At 43.4% G+C, this 24,994-nt stretch overlaps 1 protein-coding gene and 1 pseudogene across 4 annotated transcripts in view; one reads left to right on the forward strand and one right to left on the reverse strand.

The window, feature by feature from the left end:
* Window positions 1-514: 514 nt before the first annotated feature.
* On the reverse strand, window positions 515-3,953 carry LOC138597862 (uncharacterized; annotated as a pseudogene).
* A 16,015-nt stretch (window positions 3,954-19,968) lies between these two features.
* The window catches only part of csnk1a1 (casein kinase 1, alpha 1), a 32,379-nt gene continuing 27,353 nt past the window's right edge, over window positions 19,969-24,994 (forward strand). For all 4 annotated transcript variants that reach the window (XM_069669433.1, XM_069669435.1, XM_069669436.1 and 1 more), the window contains exons 1-2: window positions 19,969-20,604; window positions 20,847-20,953. In XM_069669433.1, the coding sequence (XP_069525534.1) occupies window positions 20,482-20,604; window positions 20,847-20,953 (230 nt within the window). In that variant the 5' untranslated portion in view covers window positions 19,969-20,481. The remainder of the gene's footprint in view (window positions 20,605-20,846; window positions 20,954-24,994) is intronic.

The following is a 24,994-nucleotide window of genomic DNA, read 5'->3' on the forward strand; positions in this document are numbered from 1 at the left end:
TCGGCCAATAAAGCAGCATCAGTATGTTGTTGTAATTATAAACTTGATTGCCAATACAACAGTATTTTAAATTTTTTAAAAGGCTAATCAAATATTTAACGGATTGTATTTTATTACATTAAATACTGATTAAATATGCATGATAGGTTTCATAAAATAATTAATTTTTTTACAGATTTTTCTTTTGAAGTGTGGGTATGAGGAACTTCCTCTGGCCTTTGACTCACGGGGAGGGGGGGGGGGGGCTGAGGAGATAATCTCCATAGTGTCTTTAATGAAGTTATTTATTTATGTGACTAAAGGAGAAACATCATAAATCAGAATTATTATAAATGTGAGTTTCTGTGAGATCCAGCCTCTGTTACATCCTGCAGTACACACTGATTACATGTTCATGTTCAAAATGTATTTTAAATGCTTTTTAGAAGTGAAACCTGAGTGTGACAGTTGAATCCTGAGTCACAGTTTGATGTTTAAACTTGAGCTGAGCTCTGCAGTGTCTGTAGATGCAGTCTCACCTCTCTGGGCTCAGACATGGTTTCCTGTTCTGCAGCCACAGCCTCCTGCTCCTGAGACAGAACTATACACACACAGACACACCCATTAATTATCTGTACATGAGCTCAGATGGATGGAGCGTTATGTTACTATGTACAGAGCTACAGAGTTTGGTGATACTCTGCTGGTGTCCCGCAGGGTTCAATTGTAGGACCTCTTAAATTTAAATGTTACTGAGCTGCTGCCTTCGTTTGCTCTGAACTTCTCCTTCTTATCAGTGAAATGTTTACCGACTGTATTTATTTTGGTTTCACCAAATGGTGAAATCTTTCCACAAACAATCAACTCACAGTGACAAGGGTTAGTCTCTGTGGGGCTCTGTGGTCCAGCTGCTCTCTCCCTGTTCAACCATCAGAGTTAAAACCTTTCACCAGCCACTATTAGGAAATGAATTACAACACGAACACACATGTCCATTATGTGACTGTGTGTGTGTGTGTGTGTGTGTGTGTGTGTGCATATGTGTGTGTGTGTGTGTTCAGGAATGTGACCCAGTAGAGACTCTGCACCCTGTTGTCACAGGACATAAATGCTGTTCAATGTTAAGGCTGAAATCTTTAAACAAACTCTGTTACTGACAAACTATAAACATACTGTCTTATCATCGGGTATCATGGCTGTGTGTGCTGGTTAAACACACAGTCAGGTGTGACTTTATAAGTCAGGTTACCACTGATAAACTGATCACAGGCTCTTAAAGCCCTGGTTCTCAACGGTTGTGTTTTGTAATGTTGACATACTGTGACTGGATCCATCTCAGGTCCAAGCTGCATAGATTTTGATTAAATGCATTTGACTGGTTAAAACATGTGAGCCTGGACCAGTTGAGAAGCACTGTCTTATGTTGTATTCTGTCTGTAATGACTGAACAACAGAGTTCAGCTTCATCTTGGGCCGTGTCGGCTGTCTCTTAGTTTCTGAAGACATATTTGACATTAGACTACAGCAGGACCCAGGTGTAGCTCAGCCAGGTGAGCTGACAGTTTAAACAGGGAAGAATGTAATGACTGAACTCACCCGAGACAGACAGCAGCAGCAGCAGCAGCAGCACAGAACACAGCAGCACAGGCAGCTTCATGGTTCAAAGTGACGATGTGTTTCTGAGCAGCAGCTGCTGCTTTCACATCCTCATGTTTTCCTTTAACACAATCTGCCGGTCTGGCTGCTGCTGCCCTCTGATTTGTTACAATCTTACAATGTTACAGTTTCATGTAGCAGACGCTTTTGTCCAAAGCGACCTACATCTGAGAGTTAATACAACGCAAGCCACGATCAAGACAGGAGGGAACGAAGTCAGTAGGAGCCAACAAACAGCTTCAAATGTGATCTGACACTGGTGTTGACAGGAAGTGTATAGGGCGTTTTTAATAATAATCATCATCATTAGCAACATCAACAAGATCAGTATAGTCATCATCATCATCATGAAAATCCTAGTCAGCATAAACTACATCTTCAATGTCGTCATCATCATCAATATCATCAACATCATTAAGGTCAGAGGTGTTGAAAGAGCTGGGTCTTTAGCTTCTTCTTAAAGGTGAAAGGGACTCTGCAGACCGAATGGAGTTTGGTAGCTCGTTCCACCACCGGGGCACTGCTGAGGAGCAGAGTCTAGTTAGCGACTTAGCACCCTGTTGTGATGGGAGTACCAGGGGTCTTTCATTTGCAAAATGGAGTGGGCGGGACGGAGTGTAGACCTGGATGAGGGTGTTCAGGTAGGCAGGAGCCGTTTTTCTTGCTGTTTGGTAAGCAGGCAACAGTGTTTGAATTTGATGCGAGTGGCGACTGGGAGCCAGTGGAGGGATATGAACAGTGGGGTGACGTGCCGTTTTGGGTTGATTGAAGACTAGTCACGCTGCTGCGTTCTGGATCATCTGCAGAGGTTTAAATGTGCATGCAGGAAGGCCTGCTAGGAGGGAGTTGCAGTAATCAATGCGTGATATCACAAGAGCCTGTACCAGCGGCTATGTTGCATTATCTGAAAGGTAAGGTCTGATCTTCCTGATGCTGTACAGGGTCGACAAATCAACATGACCGAGCAATCGTGGCCACATGTACCTTAAAGCTTAGCTGGTCGTCAATTGTGACACCCAGGTTCCAGGCAGACTTAATGGGTATGAGTTCAGTTTGTCCGAGCTGGATGTTGATCTGTGGTTGCATAGAGGTACTGGCTGGGATGACAAGGAGCTCAGTCTTAGATAGTTTGAGCTGAAGGTGACGTTCTTTCATTCATTTAGAGATATCGGCAAGGCATGATGAGATACATGCCGAGATTGTAGTGCCATCTGGTGGGAATGACAGGAAGAGCTGGTTATTGTCTGTATAGCAATGGTATGAGAAACCATGGGAGCCAATGATTGCACCAAATTAGGTGGTATATATTGAAATGAGAAGGAGACGGCTGACTTCAATCAGAAGGTCGGAGGTTCGATCCCCAGCTCCCTCAGGCTACATGTCGAAGTGAAGACACTGAACCCCAAATTGCTCCCGGTGGTATAGCCAATGAATGATATGATAACTGATTGACAGTTGTCATCAGTGTATGAGTGTGTATGTAAATGGGTGAATGTGACATGTAGTGTAAAAGCAACTTTGAGTGGTCGCAAAGACTAGAAAAGCGCTATGTAAGTACAGTCCATTTACCATTTACCCCAAACACTTGAGGCACCCCTGTGGATAAGCTGTGGAGTTTGGACACTTCTCCTTTCCAAGATATTGTAAAACCTCTCCCTGAGAGGTAGGACATGAATCAGAGGAGGGGCAGATACCAAGCTCAGAGAGAGTAGAGATGAGGATTTGGTGGTTCAGTGTGTCAAAGGCGGCTGACAGATCTAGCAGCAATAGAGCTGAGGACTGTCCAGCAGCTTTAGCTAAACGCAGTGATTCTGTTCCCGACAGTAGTGCCGTTTCTGTAGAGTGGCCCGCTTAAAGCCAGACTGATTTGGGTCCAACAGATTGTTCATGGACAGGAACTCAGAGACTTGATTAAAAACTGTGCCCTCAAGTATTTTTGACAGGAAGGGTAGAAGTGAAACTGGTCTGTAGTTTTCAACCTGGTTTTGGTTGAGGGTGTTTTTTTTTAGCAGTGAGGTGACCTGAGCTTGCTTGAATGCAGTGGGGAACACACCCATTGACAGTGAAGAGTTAATAATGTGCGTGACTGCAGGATTAAGTGTGGGGGATATGGTCTGTAGGAGGTTTGATGGTATTGGGTCCAGTGGATAAGTAGTAGGCTGCGAGTCCTGCAGAAGATTGGAGACCTCGTCCTCAGTCAGGGGGGAGAATGAGGTGAGTGAGGCGCTATTGGCTGGTGGCTGCAGGCTGAGTTGGTCGGGCTCAGAGAACTGATTTCTGATGGTAGAAATCTTATTTGTAAAGAATGTTGCAAGCATGTCTAGAGTGAGCAGAGTGGAGGAGGGGGAAGGGGGTGGATAGAGGAGTGAGTTAAAAGCAGAAAACCTTTTTCATGCATCAGTGGCACCACAGATCTTGTTTTGATAATAAGCAGTCTTAGGAGTTTTTAAACTGGCGGAAAAAGATGCAAGTTGTTGATGGTAGTCACTGAGGTCAGTGGACTCTCCGGATTTACACAACTTTCTCTCTGCTGTCCTGAGCCCTGCCCTTTGCTCTCCGATGACCTCAGTGAGCCATGGACTAGAGGGGGTGTTACGAGCTGGTTTGGACACTAGAGGGCAGAGTTTATTTAGAGAGGAGGCTAGTGAGGAGCAGAGTGTGTCTTTCGCCTCATTTAAACAGAGTGTGGTGAATTCCTTATGAGGAGTCATGGTAGCCAAGACCTCATTAGAAAACTGTGTTGGTGTAAGGGATCAGATGTTCCGGCGGTATGAGACCATTTGTGGAGGAGTTTAGGGGAGTTCCGGTGTAGAGACGGTGAATTGGATGAAGAAGTGACCTGGTAGATGTAGGGGCGTGAAGGTCAGATTTGCTGTGGGACAGTTGGTCAGAGTTGCTGCTTAGTCAAGGCCAGGTGACTCTCAGCAGATCATCTGGGTCACATGTTTACTTTACTGGATCCTGCAGACAGGAGAGAGCAGGCTGACCCAGTACAAACACTTTTTAACAAGACACACACACACACACACACACACACACACTCACACACACACAGTCAGACATATGAGAACAGAACAGGTGAGAGGGACAGCTTTAACATGGACGTAAATAAACAGCAGTCATTTTGACCTACAGTTCCACCTGCTGGTGTCACAGGGGAACACAGGTGTGTTTGTTGGGGGGGTCTCTGGTTTGTTTTTTTGCTCCAGTTTGTGATGGAAGTGTCTTTATTGGTGTAAATGAAAACAAATTATTCAAAAAATAAAAGTCTTCAAACATTCCAGCAGGATTTAAAGACACACAGTTCACATGGAGGTCTCATGGCAGAAATCAAAGAGAGAGATTGTTTAAGCACCTGTGTACACCTGTACTGACCGTCTGCACGGCTCACCTCTGTATGTAGACAAACTGTACAAAGACATTCACTCTCAAGTTATCTTTACTTATCTGTTCATATTTATATATATATTTATATGTATATATTTATTTTAAGAGTTAATTCACAATCTTCAGTTTGTATTTTTTTAAACACCGTATATTTTCGAAGTGATTATAATGCTGCTGGTTTCTCTGTTTACACATTCATATCTTGTTTTATTGTTCTTAATTTGTATTTTTATTTCACATTTGCTTTGGCAATGTCTGTTCCCATATTAATAAAGCTCTTTAAATTAAATAAGAACGAATTACAGTAATCCAACCTAGAAGTAACAAAGGCAATGAAAAGAAACTCACACAAGTGCTGTCTCAGTGCTGTGGTGGACTCTAAATCCTGATTGAAAGTCCTCAAATAAACTGTTGTTATGAAGAAAGTCACATAACTGATTAGCGACTGCTTTCTGGAGGATCTTTAGCAGTAGCACTTAGCAATATTCGGCACATTGGCAAGGAAAAACTTCCTTTTAACAGGCAGAAACCTCGAGCAGAACCAGACTCATGTTGAACAGCCATCTGCCTCGACTGGATGGGCCGAAAATGGGATAGAAGGAGATGCAGGATAGAGACAGGCAGAGAGAGCAACAACAACATATGTTCTTGTTACCACAACAACATATGTCCTTGTTAAATGAACAACAACAGACACATACTTATGGTTACAATGCCAAAAATAGTGGTAGACTAGGGTGAAGATTAGCAAAATTGGCTAAATAAATAAATTAGCGAGAGAAGCAGAGTAATGATAAAGGCTGAGGTAATCGTAATTGTAACAGTTGAAGTCAACAGGTCTACTATTAGCATTAGCAGCAACAATAATGATACTATGGGGAAGGCTGATGTTAGTAGTTGTTGCAGTCGAGCAGGTCCACAGCAGCAGGTGATCTGCAGCAACGATCCCCAGGAACCTTCAAGACAAGGGAGCACAAGAACTCAAGAAGATATGTGGTTAGTAATGTTATTGGGACCAGAAGATACAGAGTTAATGAGCTGCATTAATATGAAAGAGACAGAGAGGGAGAGAGACAGAGAAACACAGAGAGAGAGACCCTAACTATAAGCTTTATCAAAGAGGAAAGTTTTAAGTCTACTCTTAAAAGAAGAGAGGGTGTCTGCCTCCCGGACCCTGACTAGTAGATTGTTCCAGAGGAGGGGGGCCTGGTAATTGAAGGCTCTTCCTCCAACACTACTCTTAGAGACTTTAGGTACCACAAGCGGGCCTGCATCCTGGGAGCGCAATGTTCTAGAGGGGTAATATGGCACTATGAGCTCTTTAAGATATGATGGTGCCTGACCATTAAGAGCTTTGTAAGTAAGAAGAAGGATTTTAAATTCTATTCTAGATTTTACAGGAAGCCAGGGCAGAGGGGCTAATACAGGAGAGATGTGATCTCTCTTCTTAGTTTCTTGTCAGCACACGTGCTGCAGCATTTTGTACCAGCTGAAGAGTTCCTTAACAAGACAAGACAGGACTAAAATGTTAGTGGTGGCTGTTGGACATTCAAATCCATCATATTTCCCCCACTGTGCATCTGTCTGTCAACATACAAGCAATGCATTCTGTAACTGGTTGAATTGGTTGGGTACTTTAGGTAGCAGCCTCTGCCATCAGTGTATGAATGTGCCATGTTGTGTAGAAGCGCTTTAAGTAGTTGCAAAATTAGAAAGCGCTTATTAACTACAGCCATTAATAATTTACCATAGAATAGAAGAAGAATAGAATATCTTTATTGTCATTGTACGTGTACAACGAAATTGAGTGCAAACCTTAGTTGTGCAGACAAGAACACATAAAACAGTAAAAAAACAGTACATAAAAATAAATATATATATATATCACATAAAAACACACACACACACAGGGCATGTTCCAGTTCTAATAAAGTGCATTAATGCAGTTAAGTGCCGTTATTTATTGCAATTAAGTGCCGATATTGCTTTTGGATAAAAACTGTTTATTAACCCGTTTGTCCTTGTTTTAGTAGTTTTAGTAGTTAGAAGGCAGCAGTTCAAACAGGTAGTGACCCGGGTGTGAGGGGTCTCTGAGGATGTTGTGGGCTTTGTGGAGGTTGCGAGAGCTGTACAGCTCATCCAGGGAGGGAAGAGGGCAGCCGATGATGTTCTGGGCCGCGTTGACGACCCTCTGGAGCGCTTTCCTGTCAGCTGCTGTGCAGCTAGAGAACCACACACACATGCAGTATGTCATTACCGTCTTTATGGAGCAGCGGTAGAAGGACACCAGCAGTTTCTGTTTGATGTGGCTCTTCTTGAGGAGTCTCAAGAAGTAGAGTCTCTGCTGGGCCTTCTTAATCATCGCTGCGGTGTTTGTGCTCCAGGTCAGGTCCTCCTCAATCTGGACGCCCAGACACCTGAAGACTGCGACCCTCTCCACCTCCTCCCCTCTGATGTTCAATGGCTGAAATTCTGTTTTATTTCTTCTGTAGTCAATGATCAGCTCCTTTGTCTTGGTGGTGTTCAGGAGCAGGTTATTTTCCCCACACCACCCAGCCAGCCACTTCACCTCGTCCCTGTATGCTGCCTCATCCCCCCCGGAGATGAGTCCCACCACTGTTGTGTCGTCGGCAAACTTGATGATGGTGTTGCTGGAGTGGGCGGGGGTGCAGTCATGTGTGTAGAGGGTGTAGAGTAGTGGGCTCAGCACACAGCCCTGTGGGGAGCCAGTGCTGAGGCTGAGGGCTGAGGAGGTGTGGGGGCCGACTATCACTCTCTGGGAGCGGCCCGTCAGGAAGTCCAGGATCCAGCAGCAGATGGATGATGAAAGTCCCAGATCTGCCAACTTGGACACCAGTCTGAGGGGGAGTATGGTGTTAAATGCAGAGCTGAAGTCCACAAAGAGCAGCCTTGCATAGCTCCCCCGCTGTTCTAGGTGGGTCAGAGCAGTGTGAAGTGTTATGGCTACTGCATCCTCTGTGGACCTGTTTGCTCTGTAGGCAAACAGGTGTTTGTCCAAGGTGGGTGGCAGGTTTGACATGATGTGACTCTGCACCAGTTTTTCAAAGCACTTCCTGGCTATTGGTGTGTGTGCCACTGGACGGTAGTCATTCAAGCTAATGATGGTGGTCTTCTTTGGCAGTGGGACTATAGTGGAGGATTTCAGGCAGGGAAGGACAGTGGACTGGGATAGGGACTGGTTGAAGATCCTGGTGAAGACCCCCACCAGCTGGTCCGCACAGTCCTTCAACACTTGTGCTGTTGAACTCATTGCAGAACTTGATGTAGCCCAGGACGGCTGCTGTGTAGTCCTCCAGGTCCTGATGTTGAAAGATATCCCAGTTTGTTGTTTGGAAGCAGTCCTGCAGCTGATGGGAAGCACCCTCAGGCCATGTTTTAACAGAGCACTTTTCCTGAGGGGGGTGTATGCAGGGATTAAAAGCAGAGACAAGTGGTCAGACTGGCCCTGGTGTGGTAGTGGTTTAGCCCTGTAGCCTTTCTTGATGTTGGAATAGACTTTGTCCAGTGTGTTTGCTCCCCTGGTTGCACATTTAATGTGCTGATGGAATTTGGGGAGCACTGCCTTTAAATCCGCGTGGTTAAAGTCCCCTGCAATGACGTGAACCTCCTCAGGATACATGCTCTGTTGACTGCTAATAGTGTTGTATAAATATCCAAGAGCCAAGCTAGAATTAACATCCGGTGGAATGTACACAGCAGTTACCATGACAACAGTAAACTCCCGGGGGAGATACATGGGCCTGCATTTGACAGTCACATACTCCAGGTCCGGGGAGCAGTGGCTGGCTACAGTCTTTGTGTTCGTGCACCAGCTGTTGTTAACGTAAACATATAGCCCCCCTCCTCTGCTCTTACCGGAGTCTGTAGTTCTGTCGTATCGGTGTGCTGTGCGGCCTGCTAGCTCGATAGCCGTGTCCGGAATAAGTGAGTGAAGCCAGGTCTCTGTGATTACCAGGATGCAGCTGTCCGCGACGATCTTGTTCGCTGCAATCTGTAGCCTCAACTCATCCAGCTTGTTGGTGAGGGACCTGGCGTTGGTTAGAAAAACGCTGGGAAGCGGTGGTTTGTGAGGCTGCTTGCGTAGCCTCACCAGTGTGCTGGCTCTGCAGCCCCGCTTTTGCTTCCTGTCCCTGCGCCGCCTCCGCCTCCTGCCCTCGGGGATGGTGATCCACGGAGAGCCGGGTGCCCTGGCTATGTCTGCCGGTATCCCATGTGAGCGGTGGAATTCCGCTGTAACACACAGCTCGCTCCGTATTCCGATCTTTAGAAGATCATGTCGGCCGTAAATGTTGTTCGCCCAACACAGTTTCGCCAGAAACACAAACGAAACATACAAAAACAGCCATACGAAGCACTGATAAGGAGAGCATTGAACCGCTGCGTCTGTGCGCGCCGCCATCTTGCACATATATTGATAAGACAAGGGGACTGAGCACTGACCCTTGAGGCACCCCTGTGGATAAGCTGTGTTTTTTTCTGAGTTTTTAGGTGGTCTTCAAGCACTCTCTTTGGCACTCTGAGTGACCTTCCTTTGTAAAGAACCCTTTCACAGTGAAGAAGGTTGTCTGATCTCTGCTGTTTCCTGAGCGCTCCTCCGGGTCTGCTTGTCAGAGGTTGATTTCCACTCTGGACTTGAGGAGGCCTGTTGTTTTCTGCTACTCTAATCCTTTCAATCCAAACCTTTCTGCCCAACAGCTATAGATCAGGTCGCACATTTTATCCAGCTGATTATCTGCTGTTCTTCCAAGTTAGTCCAGGTCTTTCAGGTGTTTCAGGGTGTCTGTTGTCCACTCTTTCTTGCTGGTGGACTTCAGCCATTTTAATTGTGGTCCATGGCTTAGAATATTCTTCTTCATAGCTGGCTGCAACTGGTTAAGTTCCTGGTTTACAGATGTGTTCAGAACAGTCTCATCAGTCATGGCCTGCTGATATAGGGGCGGCTGTGGCTCAGTGGAAGAGTCGGTCGTCTTTCAATCGGAAGGTCGGAGGTTCGTTCCCCAGCTCCCTCAGGCTACATGTCGAAGTGTCCTTGAGCAAGACACTGAACCCCAAATTGCTCCCGGTGGCATAGCCAACAGGTATGAATGTGATATCTGATTGACAGTTGGGCACTTTACGTAGCAGCCTCTGCCATCAGTGTGTGAATGGGTGAATGTGATATGTAGTGTAAAAGCAGCTTTGAGTGGTCGCAAAGACTAGAAAAGTGCTATATAAGTACAGTCCATTTACCATTTTACCATATACCATTATTTTAGTATTATTATAATGTACTATACCAGGAGTTCTCAAACTTTTTGGTGCCAGGGACCTCTTAGAGGAGAGAACATTTTCCAAGGACCCCCTCATTATCGTAACACCGATTGAGCATATGCTTACTACCATTTTAGGGCTGCATCTTAGTCTCTAATGTCTATGTCACTGTGTGATGATATTAATACTGACAAAATGTATAATAATAAACAAAAAAGTAATAATAATAATAATAGACTATTTGTCAGATGCCTGATCAGAAAAATACTGGATGTCAAATTTAAAAGGATTGCTATGACACATAGATTAATCTAATCACTGTATGTCAAAGCATCCCTTTCCCTGAACTGGAGAATCAATCAATCAAATCAAATTCAATCAAATTTTATTTGTATAGCGCCAAATCATAACCAGGGTTATCTCGAGACACTTTACAGAAAGAGCAGGTCTAGACCGACTCTTTGTTAAGTTATTTAAAGAGAGGCCCAACATGAATCCACCATGAGTAGCACTTAGCAATTCGGCACATTGGCAAGGAAAAACTTCCTTTTAACAGGCAGAAACCTCGAGCAGAACCAGACTCATGTTGAACAGCCATCTGCCTCGACTGGATGGGCCGAAAATGGGATAGAAGGAGATGCAGGATAGAGACAGGCAAAGAGAGCAACAACAACATATGTTCTTGTTACCACAACAACATATGTCCTTGTTACATGAACAACAACAGACACATACTTATGGTTACAATGCCAATAATAGTGGTAGACTAGGGTGAAGATTGGCTAAATAAATAAATAAATAAATAAATTAGCGAGAGAAGCAGAGTAATGATAAAGGCTGAGGTAATCGTAATTGTAACAGTTGAAGTCAACAGGTCTACTATTAGCATTAGCAGCAACAATAATGATACTATGGGGAAGGCTGATGTTAGTAGTTGTTGCAGTCGAGCAGGTCCACAGCAGCAGGTGGTCTGCAGCAACGATCCTCAGGAACCTTCAAGACAAGGGAGCACAAGAACTCCCGGGAAGATATGTGGTTAGTAATGTTAATGGGACCAGAAGATACAGAGTTAATGAGCTGCATTAATATGACAGAGAGAGAGAGAGAGTCAGAGAGAGAGGAAGAGAGAGAGAGAGTCAGAGAGTCAGAGAGAGAGTCAGAGAGTCAGAGAGAGAGAGAGAGTCAGAGAGAGAGGAAGAGAGAGAGAGAGAGAGAGAGAGGAAGAGAGAGAGAGAGAAAGAGAGAGAGAGAGAGAGAGAGAGAGAGAGAGAGAGAGAAGCTTGGTGTGTCAGATCCCCCCGGCAGTCTAAACCTATAGCAGCATAACTATGGGCTAGTCCAAGCCTGAGCCAGGCCTAGCTATAAGCTTTGTCAAAGAGGAAAGTTTTAAGTCTACTCTTAAAAGAAGAGAGGGTGTCTGCCTCCCGGACCTTGACTGGTAGATTGTTCCAGAGGAGGGGGGCCTGGTAATTGAAGGCTCTACCTCCAACACTACTCTTAGAGACTTTAGGTACCACAAGCAGGCCTGCACCCTGGGAGCGCAATGTTCTAGAGGGGTAATATGGCACTATGAGCTCTTTAAGATATGATGGTGCCTGACCATTAAGAGCTTTGTAAGTAAGAAGAAGGATTTTAAATTCTATTCTAGATTTTACAGGAAGCCAGTGCAGAGAGGCTAATACAGGAGAGATGTGATCTCTCTTCCTAGTTCTTGTCAGCACACGTGCTGCAGCATTTTGTACCAGCTGCAGAGTTTTTAGTGACTTATTAGGGCAGCCTGATAGTAACGAGTTACAATAATCCAACCTGGAAGTAACGAATGCATGGACTAGTTTTTCTGCATCGTTTTGAGACAAGATGTGTCTGATTTTTGCTATGTTGCGAAGATGAAAGAAGGCTGTCCTTGATATTTGTTTTATGTGGGAGATTAAGGACATATCCTGATCAAATAGAACTCCCAGATTCCTAACAGTAGTGCTGGATGCCAGGCTGATGCCATCTAGGGCAGCTATATCATTAGAGAAAGAGTCTCTAAGGTGTTTTGGGCCGAGCACAATAACTTCAGTTTTGTCTGAATTAAGTAGCAGAAAGTTTCTAGTCATCCAGATCTTTATGTCCTTGAGGCATGTTTCTAGTTTAGATAGCTGATTGGTTTCGTCTGGCTTCATAGATAAGTATAATTGAGTATCATCTGCATAACAATGAAAATTAATTGAGTGTTTCCTCATGATATTACCCAGAGGAAGCATATATAAGGTAAAAAGAATCGGTCCGAGCACAGAACCTTGTGGAACTCCATGACTAACTTTGGTTTGCATAGAGGACACATCATGAACATTAACAAACTGAGATCGATCTGATAGATAAGATTTAAACCAACTTAGTGCAGATCCTGTAATGCCAATTAAATGTTCTAATCTCTGTAACAGGATGTGATGGTCTATCGTGTCGAAAGCGGCACTAAGATCTAACAGGACGAGTACAGAGAGAAGTCCTCTGTCTGAAGCAGTAAGTAGATCATTTGAAACTTGCACAAGGGCTGTCTCAGTGTTATGGTGGACTCTAAATCCTGACTGAAAGTCCTCAAATAAACTGTTGTTATGAAGAAAGTCACATAATTGATTAGCGACTGCTTTCTCAAGGATCTTTGAGATAAAAGGAAGGTTAGATATAGTTCTATAGTTAGCTAAGGTGCCTGAATCTAGGGTAGGCTTTTTAAGAAGTGGCTTAATTACAGCTAGTTTAAAAGACTGGGGTACATAGCCCGTCGATAAAGACATATTGATCATATCTAGTAAAGAAGTGCTAATTGAGGGAAAGACTTCCTTAAGCAGCTTGGTTGGAATCAGGTCTAAAAGACAGGTTGATGGTTTAGACGAAGATATCAGAGAATTTAGCTCAGGAAGGTCAATTGGAGAAAAACAGTCAAGGTAAACATCAGGTTTTTGAGCAGTTTCCAAAGATACATCTGCACCAGTTAACGGCAGGAGGTTACAAATTTTGTCTCTTATCTTTAGGATTTTGTCATTAAAGAAGCTCATGAAATCATCACTGCTGAGGCCTATAGGAATACTTGGCTCAGTGGAGCTGTGACTCTCTGTCAGCCTGGCTACAGTGCTGAAAAGGTACCTGGGATTGTTTTTATGTTCTTCTATGAGGGAGGAGTAGTAGACACCTCGAGCATGCCGTAGGGCCTTCCTGTATTTATTAAGACTATTTTGCCAGAGTAAACGAGACTCTTCTGTTTTGGTGGATCGCCACATTCTTTCAAATTTACGCGACATTTGCTTCAAGTTACGAGTTTCTGAGTCATACCATGGAGCTAGCCTCTGTCGTTTAATAATCTTATTTTTTAAGGGGGCAATCGAGTCTAGAGTACTTCTCAGCAAACCTGCAGTACTATCAACAAACTGATCAAGCTGAGAGGGACTAACATTAGCATAAGAGCTTTCTGTAGTAAACAGATGTGGTAAAGAATTAAAAGCAGCTGGAATTGTTTCCTTAAATTTAGCTACAGTCCTATCAGACAAACATCTTGTGAGTACATTTTTGTTAACTGGAGAGTAGTCGGTTAATAGGACATCGAATGTTACTAAATAGTGATCTGATAAAAGAGGATTTTGTGGGAAGACAATTAAGTTTTCGGTTTCAAGGCCATAAGCTAGAACAAGGTCGAGGGTGTGGTTAAAGCGGTGAGTAGGCTGGTTTACATTTTGAGTGAAACCAATAGAGTCCAAAAGGGACATAAATGCCATGCTAAGACTATCATTATCAACATCTACATGAATATTGAAGTCCCCTACAATAATTATTTTATATGAACTCAGGACTAAATCTGATAAAAACTCTGAGAATTCAGTTAGAAAATCAGAGTATGCGCCAGGAGGGCGGTATACTATCACAAATAAAACAGGCTGTAAAGTTTTCCAAGCTGGGTGTGAAAAACTCAGAACAAGGCTTTCAAAAGAGCTGAAACTAAGTTTTGGTCTAGGGTTGATTAGAAGACTAGAACTGAAAATAGCTGCCACTCCACCACCTCGACCAGTGTCTCGAGGAATATGAGTATTAAGATGACTGGGAGGAGTGGATTCATTTAAGCTGACATATTCTTCCTGACACAGCCAAGTCTCAGTTAAAGAGAGTAAATCAATATGATAATCTGATATCAGATCGTTCACTAATAGAGCTTTAGATGACAGGGATCTGATATTTAACAGACCACATTTAATTCTCATATTTTTTGGCATAACTTTCGTTTTTTGTTTTAATTTTTATTACATTTTTTTGATTTACTCCTTTTTTATTTGAGTTTGAATTAACTGTAATAAAAGGCCTGGGTTGGGGGGCAGACACAGTCTCTATAACATTAACATTGTGGCTGGGAAACTGCTCACAGGGAAGCTCGGAGGAGTGTGTAGGACTACAGCTCTGCCTCCTGGTCTCAACTCTGGTTTGTCAGGTTTTACGACTAACAAACTTAGCCATATTACGAGACAAAAGAGCTGCACCATCCAAAGTGGGATGAATGCCGTCTCTTCCGATAAGACCAGGCTTTCCCCAGAATGTCTGCCAGTTATCTATGAAGCCCACATCGTTTGCTGGGCACCACCTCGACAGCCAGCGGTTGAATGATGACATGCGGCTATACATGTCATCACTCGTCAGATTGGGCAGGGGTCCAGAGAAAACTACGACATTGTCTTTGCAAATGCACACACCGACTCAACATTAATTTTAGTGACTTCCGATTGACGTAACCGGGAGTCATTAACGCCGACATGTATTACAATCTTATCAAATTTACGATTATCCTTTGTCAGCAGTTTTAAATTTGACTGGATGTCGCCCGCTCTGGCCCCAGGAATACATTTCACTGTGGCCGCTGGCTTCGCTAACTTCACGTTTCTGACTATGGAGCTGCCAATAACCAGAGTTGGTTTCTCAGCGGGTGTGTCGCTGAGTGGGGAAAACTTGTTCGAAACGTAAAGTGGTTGGTGGTGAACCGTGTGCTTAATCTTGCGGCTATGCTTCCCTCTGAGAGTAACCCAGCCACTGCATCCCGGCTGCTCGGGAGTTGCCGGGGGAGAAGCTACGCTAGGTCGGCCCGCACCGGCTACTGGCCCTGGGGGCTTGCTGCTGATTACAGCAGCTAGCGATGCTTGGTTTTCCAAGGTGCGGAGCCGCGTCTCTAATTCCGTGATCCTCGCCTCCATAGCTCCAAAAATACTACATTTCATACAAGTACCCTTATCCGTAAAGGAGGTCGAGGTAGAGCTAAACATCTGACACACCGAACAGGGCAGATCAGGAGAGCAGGAGGGAGAAGGAGAAGACATTTCAATTGATTAAGCTAGCTGCTAAGCTAACGGCTAAGCGAGTATAAAGTTAAGGGTTTAGCAGATATGACGCTAATGCAACAACGAGAGTGCTTGATGAAAACTAGTGTCTGTTTAAGTACACAGCAGCTGAATAACCACAGTGATGATAATTACAGCAGATTAATCGATTTAGCTCGAGCTCTAGCAGCAGCTACAAACAGCACAGAACAACACAGTAGCAGCGAGAAAACAGGAAATGACGCAATGACGCAATACGCTCACCTGACGCAATACGCTCACGCACTCTGTGTCTCTGTGAATCATTATTTTTACTTAAGTACTTATTTAAGACGAGCAGGGTGAGCTAATTAAACAACAGAACGTACTGGGCTAACATAAATCAACAATTATTGAGAAGGTAGGTTACTTCAGAGATCTACATCTTATCCTCCCCTCTATTAAAAGATGGAGTTTGAGTTTTCCCCAACTGGACTTGAACGCACCTCTACTCTCGCTGTAACTTGTGTCGTGGAGTGCGCATTGGTCAAGCAAGTACGAGAGAGAGCGGCAGAGTGACAGTTTGGGCCAGGGGGTTCTCCTCCAGGAAATGTTGAGTGTCAAAACCTTTATTTCCTGTATTCTGGTTTATTTTATGCCCCAGTTTGTGATGGAAGTTTCTTTATTTTTGTAAATGAAAACATGAAATACACTCAAATTATCAAAGTCTGTTACTTCAAGCATGAATTTTACATTGTAGCAGGATTTAAAGAGCCATATTCACATGGTAGTCTAATGTTGCCCGGGCAGAAATCAACTGAAAGAGAGGGAGGTTTAATTCTTCACTGCTCTCTCTGTCTCCTGGCAGAATGATCAATATTTAACCATAATAGGAGGATGCACTTCATATTTTGTTATGTTTGCCAAATTGTATTATTTGTTTTGCCAAAGGAATTGCAGTTAGACTTTTTTGCATTGTGAGTTGGCCAACAATAGACGTGTATGCCTTTTTCAATAAGCTACCATATCCCAGAACTGTTGACATGACCGCAGGCAATGACTCTTAGCCTAAATAAACAATATTTAAACGCACTGCACATGGACGCTGGGGGGGGGGGGAGAGACAGAGCATACATAAGAACAGAAGTGAGGACATAAGAGGAGAACTGGTCTTTTGATGATGAAGCTGTCTGTGTAACTCTCAGGTTTATCAGTGAAGTCTTTGAACTGAACTGCCGCCTGGAGTCTCCGTTAACAGTGACAGAGTCAGACAGTGTCAATAATCGCCACGGCCACAGAACTTACGAATCTGTACTTTTCTCATTTTAGATCACCATGTCTACTTTTCCCTGACTCACTTATTTTCTCCCACACACAACTCTTGGGTGGCTCCTCCATGAGTATCTGTACATACACCAACTGAGTCCATTCGCGATGTTTATCCGACTGACTTGATTAACTGAACAGCGTCACGTGTGATGATTTACAACAAATGCATTGGTCTGAGTTTCCTGAACCGTTAAAATCACTTCAGCAAAGACAAAAAAAAACTGCGCAGGTTCAAACAGATGCGCATGTCAAAAATTGGGCCCGGATATGACGGCATCTACATACATAGGCATAGAATATTGGATATTATACCTTTTAAATAAAGCTTTTTGAACCCGTGATGTTTTTTCAACAGTCTAGATAAGTTTGTAAAACCTTACATGAAAGGACTAAAATTATTTTGAATAATAATAACAATCATTATTATTGTTATTATTATTTCAGGGGTGCTGAGATGAAATTTAGGGGTGCTTCAGCATCCCTAAAAATTGTCTTAAATCGCCCATGGTTTGGGCTTATATTGAACTTCATACTGGGGCTTCATTCAAAATGTTTGAGCCTCAAACCAGCACTCCCCAAAACGCCCTGGGAGGCCGCCAGCAATGACTGACTTTAAATTTCTTGTGGATTTAACTTGACAGCATTAATACTATGGTCCTAAATGGTCCTCATCTGTAGACATGCAGTTTTTAATGATACAGCACAATGTATAATTTATTATAAATGTATTATAATTATTTTGCACCCATTTTGACCCCAGGCTATGGTTCCCCCAGGGGTCCGCGGGCCCCACTTTAAGAACTATGTACTATACTATGATTTGCTCAAGATATATTTAGTTTCATTATAAGTATTACAGTATACAGTTAGCCTCATAATGTAGAAGAAGCTACTTTGAAAGCAAAACTTCGTACTTTTGGTTTACAGGTATCTTCTGAACCAGCATTGGTTAATACATATAAATAATGAATAGTGAGGAGTATGGATCTTCTGCCATGACTTCAGTAAGGGGTGAAAGAAAGGGAGTAGGGTGTAATTAACATAGTTTCAGTAAAAGATCACTACAACACTGCATGAATGCAGTTAAACTAGTTTAATCACATGCAGGTCACTCCTCCCCAACTGACAGTCACTGAATTCTGAAGTCTGTTTCTCAGTATTTTTAGTATGAGCTGTTAATTTATTAGTTTTCCTGCTTCAAACAGACTGTTCACCTGCTGCCTAACATGTCCTACCCACTGACTGGTTATAATGGTATGGCTGATCGTGTATACATAAACACAATACATACAGCACAAACATACACACACTATACAAAAACACACTATACACATACATACAATACTGAGTTTTTCTGCCATTAAACAGCACACAGATCATTAAACTTCACGTTTCCTCCTTTCTGTCAGTAAGTCACACGTCTGAATGTACCAAACATTTCAGTTACAGTGTGGCGCACCGTGCTGTCAGACTCATGATTATGTGGTGTTGTTCAGACATGCAGGGTGAGCAGGACACGCCTGTACAGCAGCAGAACATCCCTGCAGGCAGCTGCAGCTAACAGGAATCAAACACCAGTGTACGGTCACAGCACTGCAGGGGACAGGATTACCCCTCTATTCACTGATTCAAGCTACATGAGGACAGTACAGCCTCCTCTTCATCAAACCATCACTTCTGTTGGTCTGGAGGTTTATACACACTGTGACTTCGATAATGAAAATCATACAGTTGCTAATATTTCATAAGTAAAGAAATCGATTTTATTGCTGCTACTGAGTTAATGATTTAATGTTCCTGCACCATGTTTGGAGGAGGCTTTAAAACCAGCATTTTAGACCTTTGTGCTATTAGTTCTATCAGGATGTACACGTTCAAGTATTTAAAAAGACTTAATTGTTGGTGTCTGTTGTAGGGGGCTCAAACACATGACTAAATGTTCCCACAATCCTTTCTTTTGCCCTTTCTCTGGCACCAGCTCCCGGTTTCATTCTCCTCATGACAGAGTGTTGAAGTGACAAAAATCAGCTAACCCTCCCCCTGCTGTAACACATGCTCACAGTGTGATACTCCTCTGCTGTATGCGTGTGATAAACCTCTGACACGCAGCTCTCAGGCTCAAACTGGACTTTCTGGATTGTATTTGAGTTGCTCACCTGTCCCTGAAGCAACATGCCCACAGTATGCAGTCCCCACCCTAGTGCTGCGTTCAGGTGACATCTGCAGAATGGGAAAAACAACCTCCTGCAAATCCTATCGGGAAATTATTATTCCAAAGTAGTTACCACCACTACTGGTCTTATTTAAATCAGTGTAGTCTATTTAATGTTGACTTACTTTTTATGGGGTTTTAACAAATGACACCAGATAAACTAAAGTGTAGGCCTCATTTTAAGTAAGCTGTACTCATTGGTTAGAGTCAATATTTGAATTTATAAGATTGCCAGCTACTGGAAGCCATTTTGTAACTGGTTAGCTGGAAGTGATAGCTGTTTACACCAGGTGGAAGAAACATTATTAAAATTGAAATAAATTCTGTGTAATAAACCTGTTTAAAAGTTTGAGACAGAGAAAAAACCAAAAGACATAAAGAGACGCGAGTAGCAGCAGAACATGTGGCTGCATCTGTACCTGAGCAATTGGAAGGCAGAGACCTGAGCCAGTCAGTCACCTATGAGCATTCATCAGCTCCTGGGAGGAACTACATAAAACACGGGATGTGTACACATAATAAAAGTGTTTCCAGAGTGTTTTTTGATTATAATGCTTAATAACCTGAGGCAAACAGACGCACAAGTACAACATAAAAAAGCCCTACACAATAGATGCTTTAGTATGGACAAGCATCGAATGGTTGCGTAATAACCTACTTAAAAACTTAACCGTTGTTCATTTTTCCTTTACAAATAGGTATAAATAAAGTACGTAAATATACGTCATTAGTCTGGATTTTGTCATTTCCGACGGCACTTGAAGGCGTCATGAGATAACCTTAGCTAATCGCCTCCGACGGAAACCAGCTGAGAAAGAAGGGTAGCGAAGACAAGATGGCGGAGTGAGTGGGTTGCGCTTTGTACCGACGGTTGCGACCCTGGAAGTTTGAAGAAATCGTTCCTAACGGACTAAAAATATCTAAAAGGAACCAGAACCTTCGAAGGTGTGATTAAAACGGCGGTTTCTGTCCCTCAGCTCCGAGGAGGAACGGACAGATTTCGCGCCGCGGTCCTCGCGACAGCGTTAGCTCGATGCTAACGTTAGCTTTCATTAGCTGCTGCTGATCGAGCTAGCTGCTGAAGGCCGCAAGCTTTCCGGATTCAGCTTGGATGTAAATAATTCGACACTGTGGAAGTTTTATTCGATGAAGATCCACTGTAGCAGGTAGCATATGAATAAAGAGAATCAACCCAGACGACATCAAATATACAGCTTCAGTTGTTCCGTTAGTTATCGATAATATTGTGTGGAGCTGGTCCATAATCACCTCCTCAGCTGGACAAACAGGACTCACTGTCTGCTAACGTGAAGATCTCATCTGGTGGATATCATGGCGAGCAGCAGCGGCTCCAAAGCCGAATTCATAGTCGGTGGAAAATACAAGCTGGTCAGGAAGATCGGATCTGGATCTTTCGGTGACATTTATCTGGCCATCAACATCACAAACGGAGAGGTAGCGTCACTTTCACGGTTGAGTCTAATGTTTTGTTAGTATCACACAGAGGTCAGATACACTGTCACATTATAGCTGTGCTAGTCTGTAACGATCGGGCTGCTCAAGTGTCTGAAACGGCCATTATCATTCAGTAACAGTTCGTATCAGTCAGTGTACATCTGCTGTGTCAGGTGCTGTGTGGTTATCAGACGTGAAACGTAACATATTAATATATATGTGTGTGTGTGTGTTGTTTTCAGGAGGTAGCAGTAAAGCTGGAGTCACAGAAAGCCAGACATCCACAGCTGCTGTATGAAAGCAAACTGTACAAAATCCTGCAGGGAGGAGTTGGGATCCCACACATCAGGTAAGAACAAAGATACACGTGAAATGCCACAAAAGAACACGTATATCAGTAAAATACACTGTTACTATTACAGGCAGTGATCTGTTTGTGAGGTAAAGTTTGCTCTGGAGAAATGCGACCAGCAGCCGTGTTTGCTGAAGTCAGGCCTGCTAATCAACCTCGCATCATTAATGTGCTCCGTCACGGTGTGTTTCTGCTCTCGGCTTCACATCTCGTCGTGTTTTCACTCTACATGTCAGTGTGAGTGTTTGTCAGAGTCCAGATGTGCACTTAAAGTGAGCAGCAGCTGTGTGTGCGGATGAACAGCAGCCTGTCCCTGGAAATGGCCGCTCCTCTTTGTTGTGTTAGCTCCAACATGGCCTCCTCTCAGAAAATGGCGGCGGAACTCAGTTGAGAAAACAAGTCTCAGCCCCGCGGAGGAGGCTCGTTTCACGGCGGTGTTCTGCTCTGATAACGGCCCATTCACATTACATATACAGTTATTTAAACTGTGTGTAGACTGTGTGCTGGAGCTAAACTTATGTTACTGCTGTAGAGACGAGCTGTTCCCCATTTACACGCTGTGTACTGTCCTACAGACACAGTGTACTTCACACTGTATGGACCTGTATTTTAATACAGTGAAATAGGACAGATTTTTTTATTTTCATATATAATTATGTTTGTAACTCTGCACACTAATGTATTCTAACATAGTAACAGAAGTGCAGTGAACATATGATGTGGTTCTGTACTGTAATAGGGGAAGGCTGTGAAAAAGCAGTGAGCTTGTGTGTATATATATATATATATATATATATATATATATATATATATATATATATATATATATAATGTATATAATAGTGATGATAGAATATTATTAATATGGGTGGCACAGCTCAGGTTTCTGGTTTGAAGAGACAGAAGCTTTACTGACTGCTCTTCAATGTGTTTACTGTGTCTATGTGGTCCAACAGTGAAGTCCATGTATCCTTCATTCAGGGGATGAAAGGAGCGGCTGGTTGGTACAGGCTGCATGTTGGTTGTGTGGGTTAAAATTCAGGTCAGCTGCCATCAGGTTCTTCTGATGTCATTTGTGTTGTTTTTATGGTAAACAGACGCATGGGTTTAGTGATACCGAGGTTATATGGCCCTTAACAGACCTGGGGGATACACCATGAAGCAGGATTTGCGGTTATCGAGGTAACTTCAGGGTTAACTCTGAGTTTTTAGTACTACAAAGGAGGTTCACTTTTTACCGACGTAGATCACCATGGTAACTTATGAACACCTAACCTGCTCCGAAGCAGGTTATGTCCGAGATAAGAGATCAACCAGAACTACACACCACCTACTGACCAATCGGGTCTCTTGATTTAGGAGCTCTGAGAGCTGATCATGAGAGGGAGGAGGGAGAGAGAGTGTTAAAACACTTCCACTTTACCGGCCAGTTTTTAAAATATATTCATGAAAGATATTCATTTTGTTTACTGATGTACATCTACAACAGAGACTGCTAACAACACTGAAGCCTGAAGTACTTTTGTGCTCATAAGCTATGAAAGTAATTTATATTTGTACAGCTTTAAATTGTGCTTTCATAGGCTGTTGATTTTATATTTGCTTCATGGTTCTGTTTGATACGGCTGAGAGTATACGGTCTGAATCTGTCAGTAACAAAAATACATCTGCGCAAAGTATTAATCTGATGTAACACACAAGTGTTATAATAAATATATCATGCTCTAATGATGGAGCAATGATATTATATTTGCACATTAACACAGTCTGTGTTTTGTTGCTGTTTGTCCTTCATGCATCCTGCAGCTGGTGGATTTCAGTCTGGATTATGCGTAACTTGATTTCTTTCTAAAATCATCGTTTGCTCAGCAGATGTGTGTCACCGCCTCAACAAGAGATCAGGTTTAACTCCGCACCAGTCAGACATGGTGGCTCAGTTTTAGAGTATGTATCTACATGTTCCCTTACAGGGCTCGACATAAGCACTGGCCCGGTGGCCCAACGGTATGTTTTTCAACCCCCGGGCCAGTAGATAAAGCATTTAACTAGCCCGGTGTGCCAGCAGGATCGACAAGCCCACAATGTAAACAAGGCCTCCCGAGATTTACATTCCCAATAGATGGGACTGATTACTTTCTACGCAGAATCCTGCGGTAATATCCATACGATGTCAGCATCAATGCAGGCACTTCTGCTCCTGCTGTCAACAACATGTTACACGCTCCTCGCTGCACTCGTGACAGAGCAGCTGTCATTCTAGAACATGGTAACTAACGTTAGCAAGCTACCACGGACTAGTATAAACACGTTTTAGTTTTCGTACACACACGAGGGAGATTTAAGCTGATGACCCACATAACACCCATGGCAGTGTTTCCCACACATAGAGCAGGAAAAGTTTGTCTGATATCACATGGGGCAGCTTTTAATGAGAGCACAGAGTGAACTGACCACTGTGCATGCAGAGTCTGTGTGTCAGTCACCTGCCTGTAAATTGTAAACATGCACGCGATGCTCCTGCCATCACAGATGTGACTGCGGGATGATCGAGTAAGACGGGCCATTACGTAAGGTGGCAATAAGTGTGTGTATTTAAAACAATATGCAAATGTCTGCTGTATGTGTTTTTCTATATCGTCTGTATCGTGATGCCACAAAACCAGCAGCTGAACTGCTTTACGGCAATTTTCTTCAATCATTTTGACAACGCTTTACGCTCTAATCCTTGCACGTGGGAGTGAACCTGAAGCGAACTCTAGAAGGAGGTGCTGTTTATTAACATGGACATTAACGTGCAGAAAAGGATTCAGGCTCAGCCTCAGTGAAAACGGAAACTCAGTACTTATTATTTGTCAACCATTTAATTTGTGATATAGTATTTTGGCCATATTGCCCAGCCCTAATGTGCATTACTCAGATCGCATGCTGCAAATGTGTTGCTCGGTGCAAAACGAGAACTCGCCCATTTCTCGTTTTTATGATTATGTACAGTAACACTCGTCTGTTATCACATGAGTGATCTCTGACGAACTGTTTATCGTGTGTGCGTCCATGAATATGTAAGGTAGTTTTGCACTGAGGTTTATGTTACTCTCTGTTAGTGTCGGCCTCGGCCGCAAGTGTTTTTTCGGCATGTTGTTTTACAGTATACCTTTCCCCATAACTCCTACCGCTCGATCCCACAGGATCCGTCTCTGGCGCGTTCCGTCTGCGCTGCGTTTCTGGTCCATCAACGGCGTGAGCCCTCACCCAAAGGAAGTGTGTCTGGTCTGCAGCGGAGTGCCGGCCCAAGCAGCTGGATTCGCGAGATCACAAGATCGTGGGAGAACTACATTATCGCGTGAGAACTGAGAAATCACGCAATAACATCAATGTTAGCAGAGCAACACACAAGCTACAGTTCAGTTTGCACATCCGAGGTTGATTATCTGCTCATTTGGAAATGAGCACACAAATGATGAGTACACTACGTAATTAAAAGTGTTCTTTTTTCGAGATTTTCAGTAACCCTAACCTAAACTTAAAATAAACGGAAAAAAACGGGAGTCTTTACCGGTCTGAACATGGTGTTTTATTTTGAAATGACCGGATGCTGTATGCTGCTTTCGCGTTTTTGGAACAATCTGCTCTGTTGAGCTTGACACGTGTTTGAAGCGGCCTCCGTCAAAAATAGACCCAGCGTGTATCTTTAGCGGAGCAGAGCGGAGACACGCTTCTGGGACGCGCCGGAGACGGACCGCGGCGCGTGCTGTGGAATCACGATCATTGACGTGAATGGGCACGATCGACTCCGGACGTGGCGGCACACATGGAACGTGTCGGAGTAGGATTCCTGTGGAATCGAGGGGTTAGTCTTGTGTGGTTTTGTTCTTCGCGCTGTGAGATCTCGTGGCAAATCTCGTGCAAGTTGAACCCCAGTTTGTTTAATCAAAACCCTGAGCCAGATGTTCAGACTAAAAATCTTTAACTGGACAAAAAAAGTTAAAATGCTGTCTTATTCATAAAATTGTTAATATTTTGTTGACTGCTGTGTGTTTG

This window comes from Semicossyphus pulcher, unplaced genomic scaffold, assembly GCF_022749685.1.
Source record: "Semicossyphus pulcher isolate SPU_LCO1_2020_fin unplaced genomic scaffold, fSemPul1.0.p SCAF_2, whole genome shotgun sequence".
Classification (NCBI taxonomy): domain Eukaryota; kingdom Metazoa; phylum Chordata; class Actinopteri; order Labriformes; family Labridae; genus Semicossyphus; species Semicossyphus pulcher.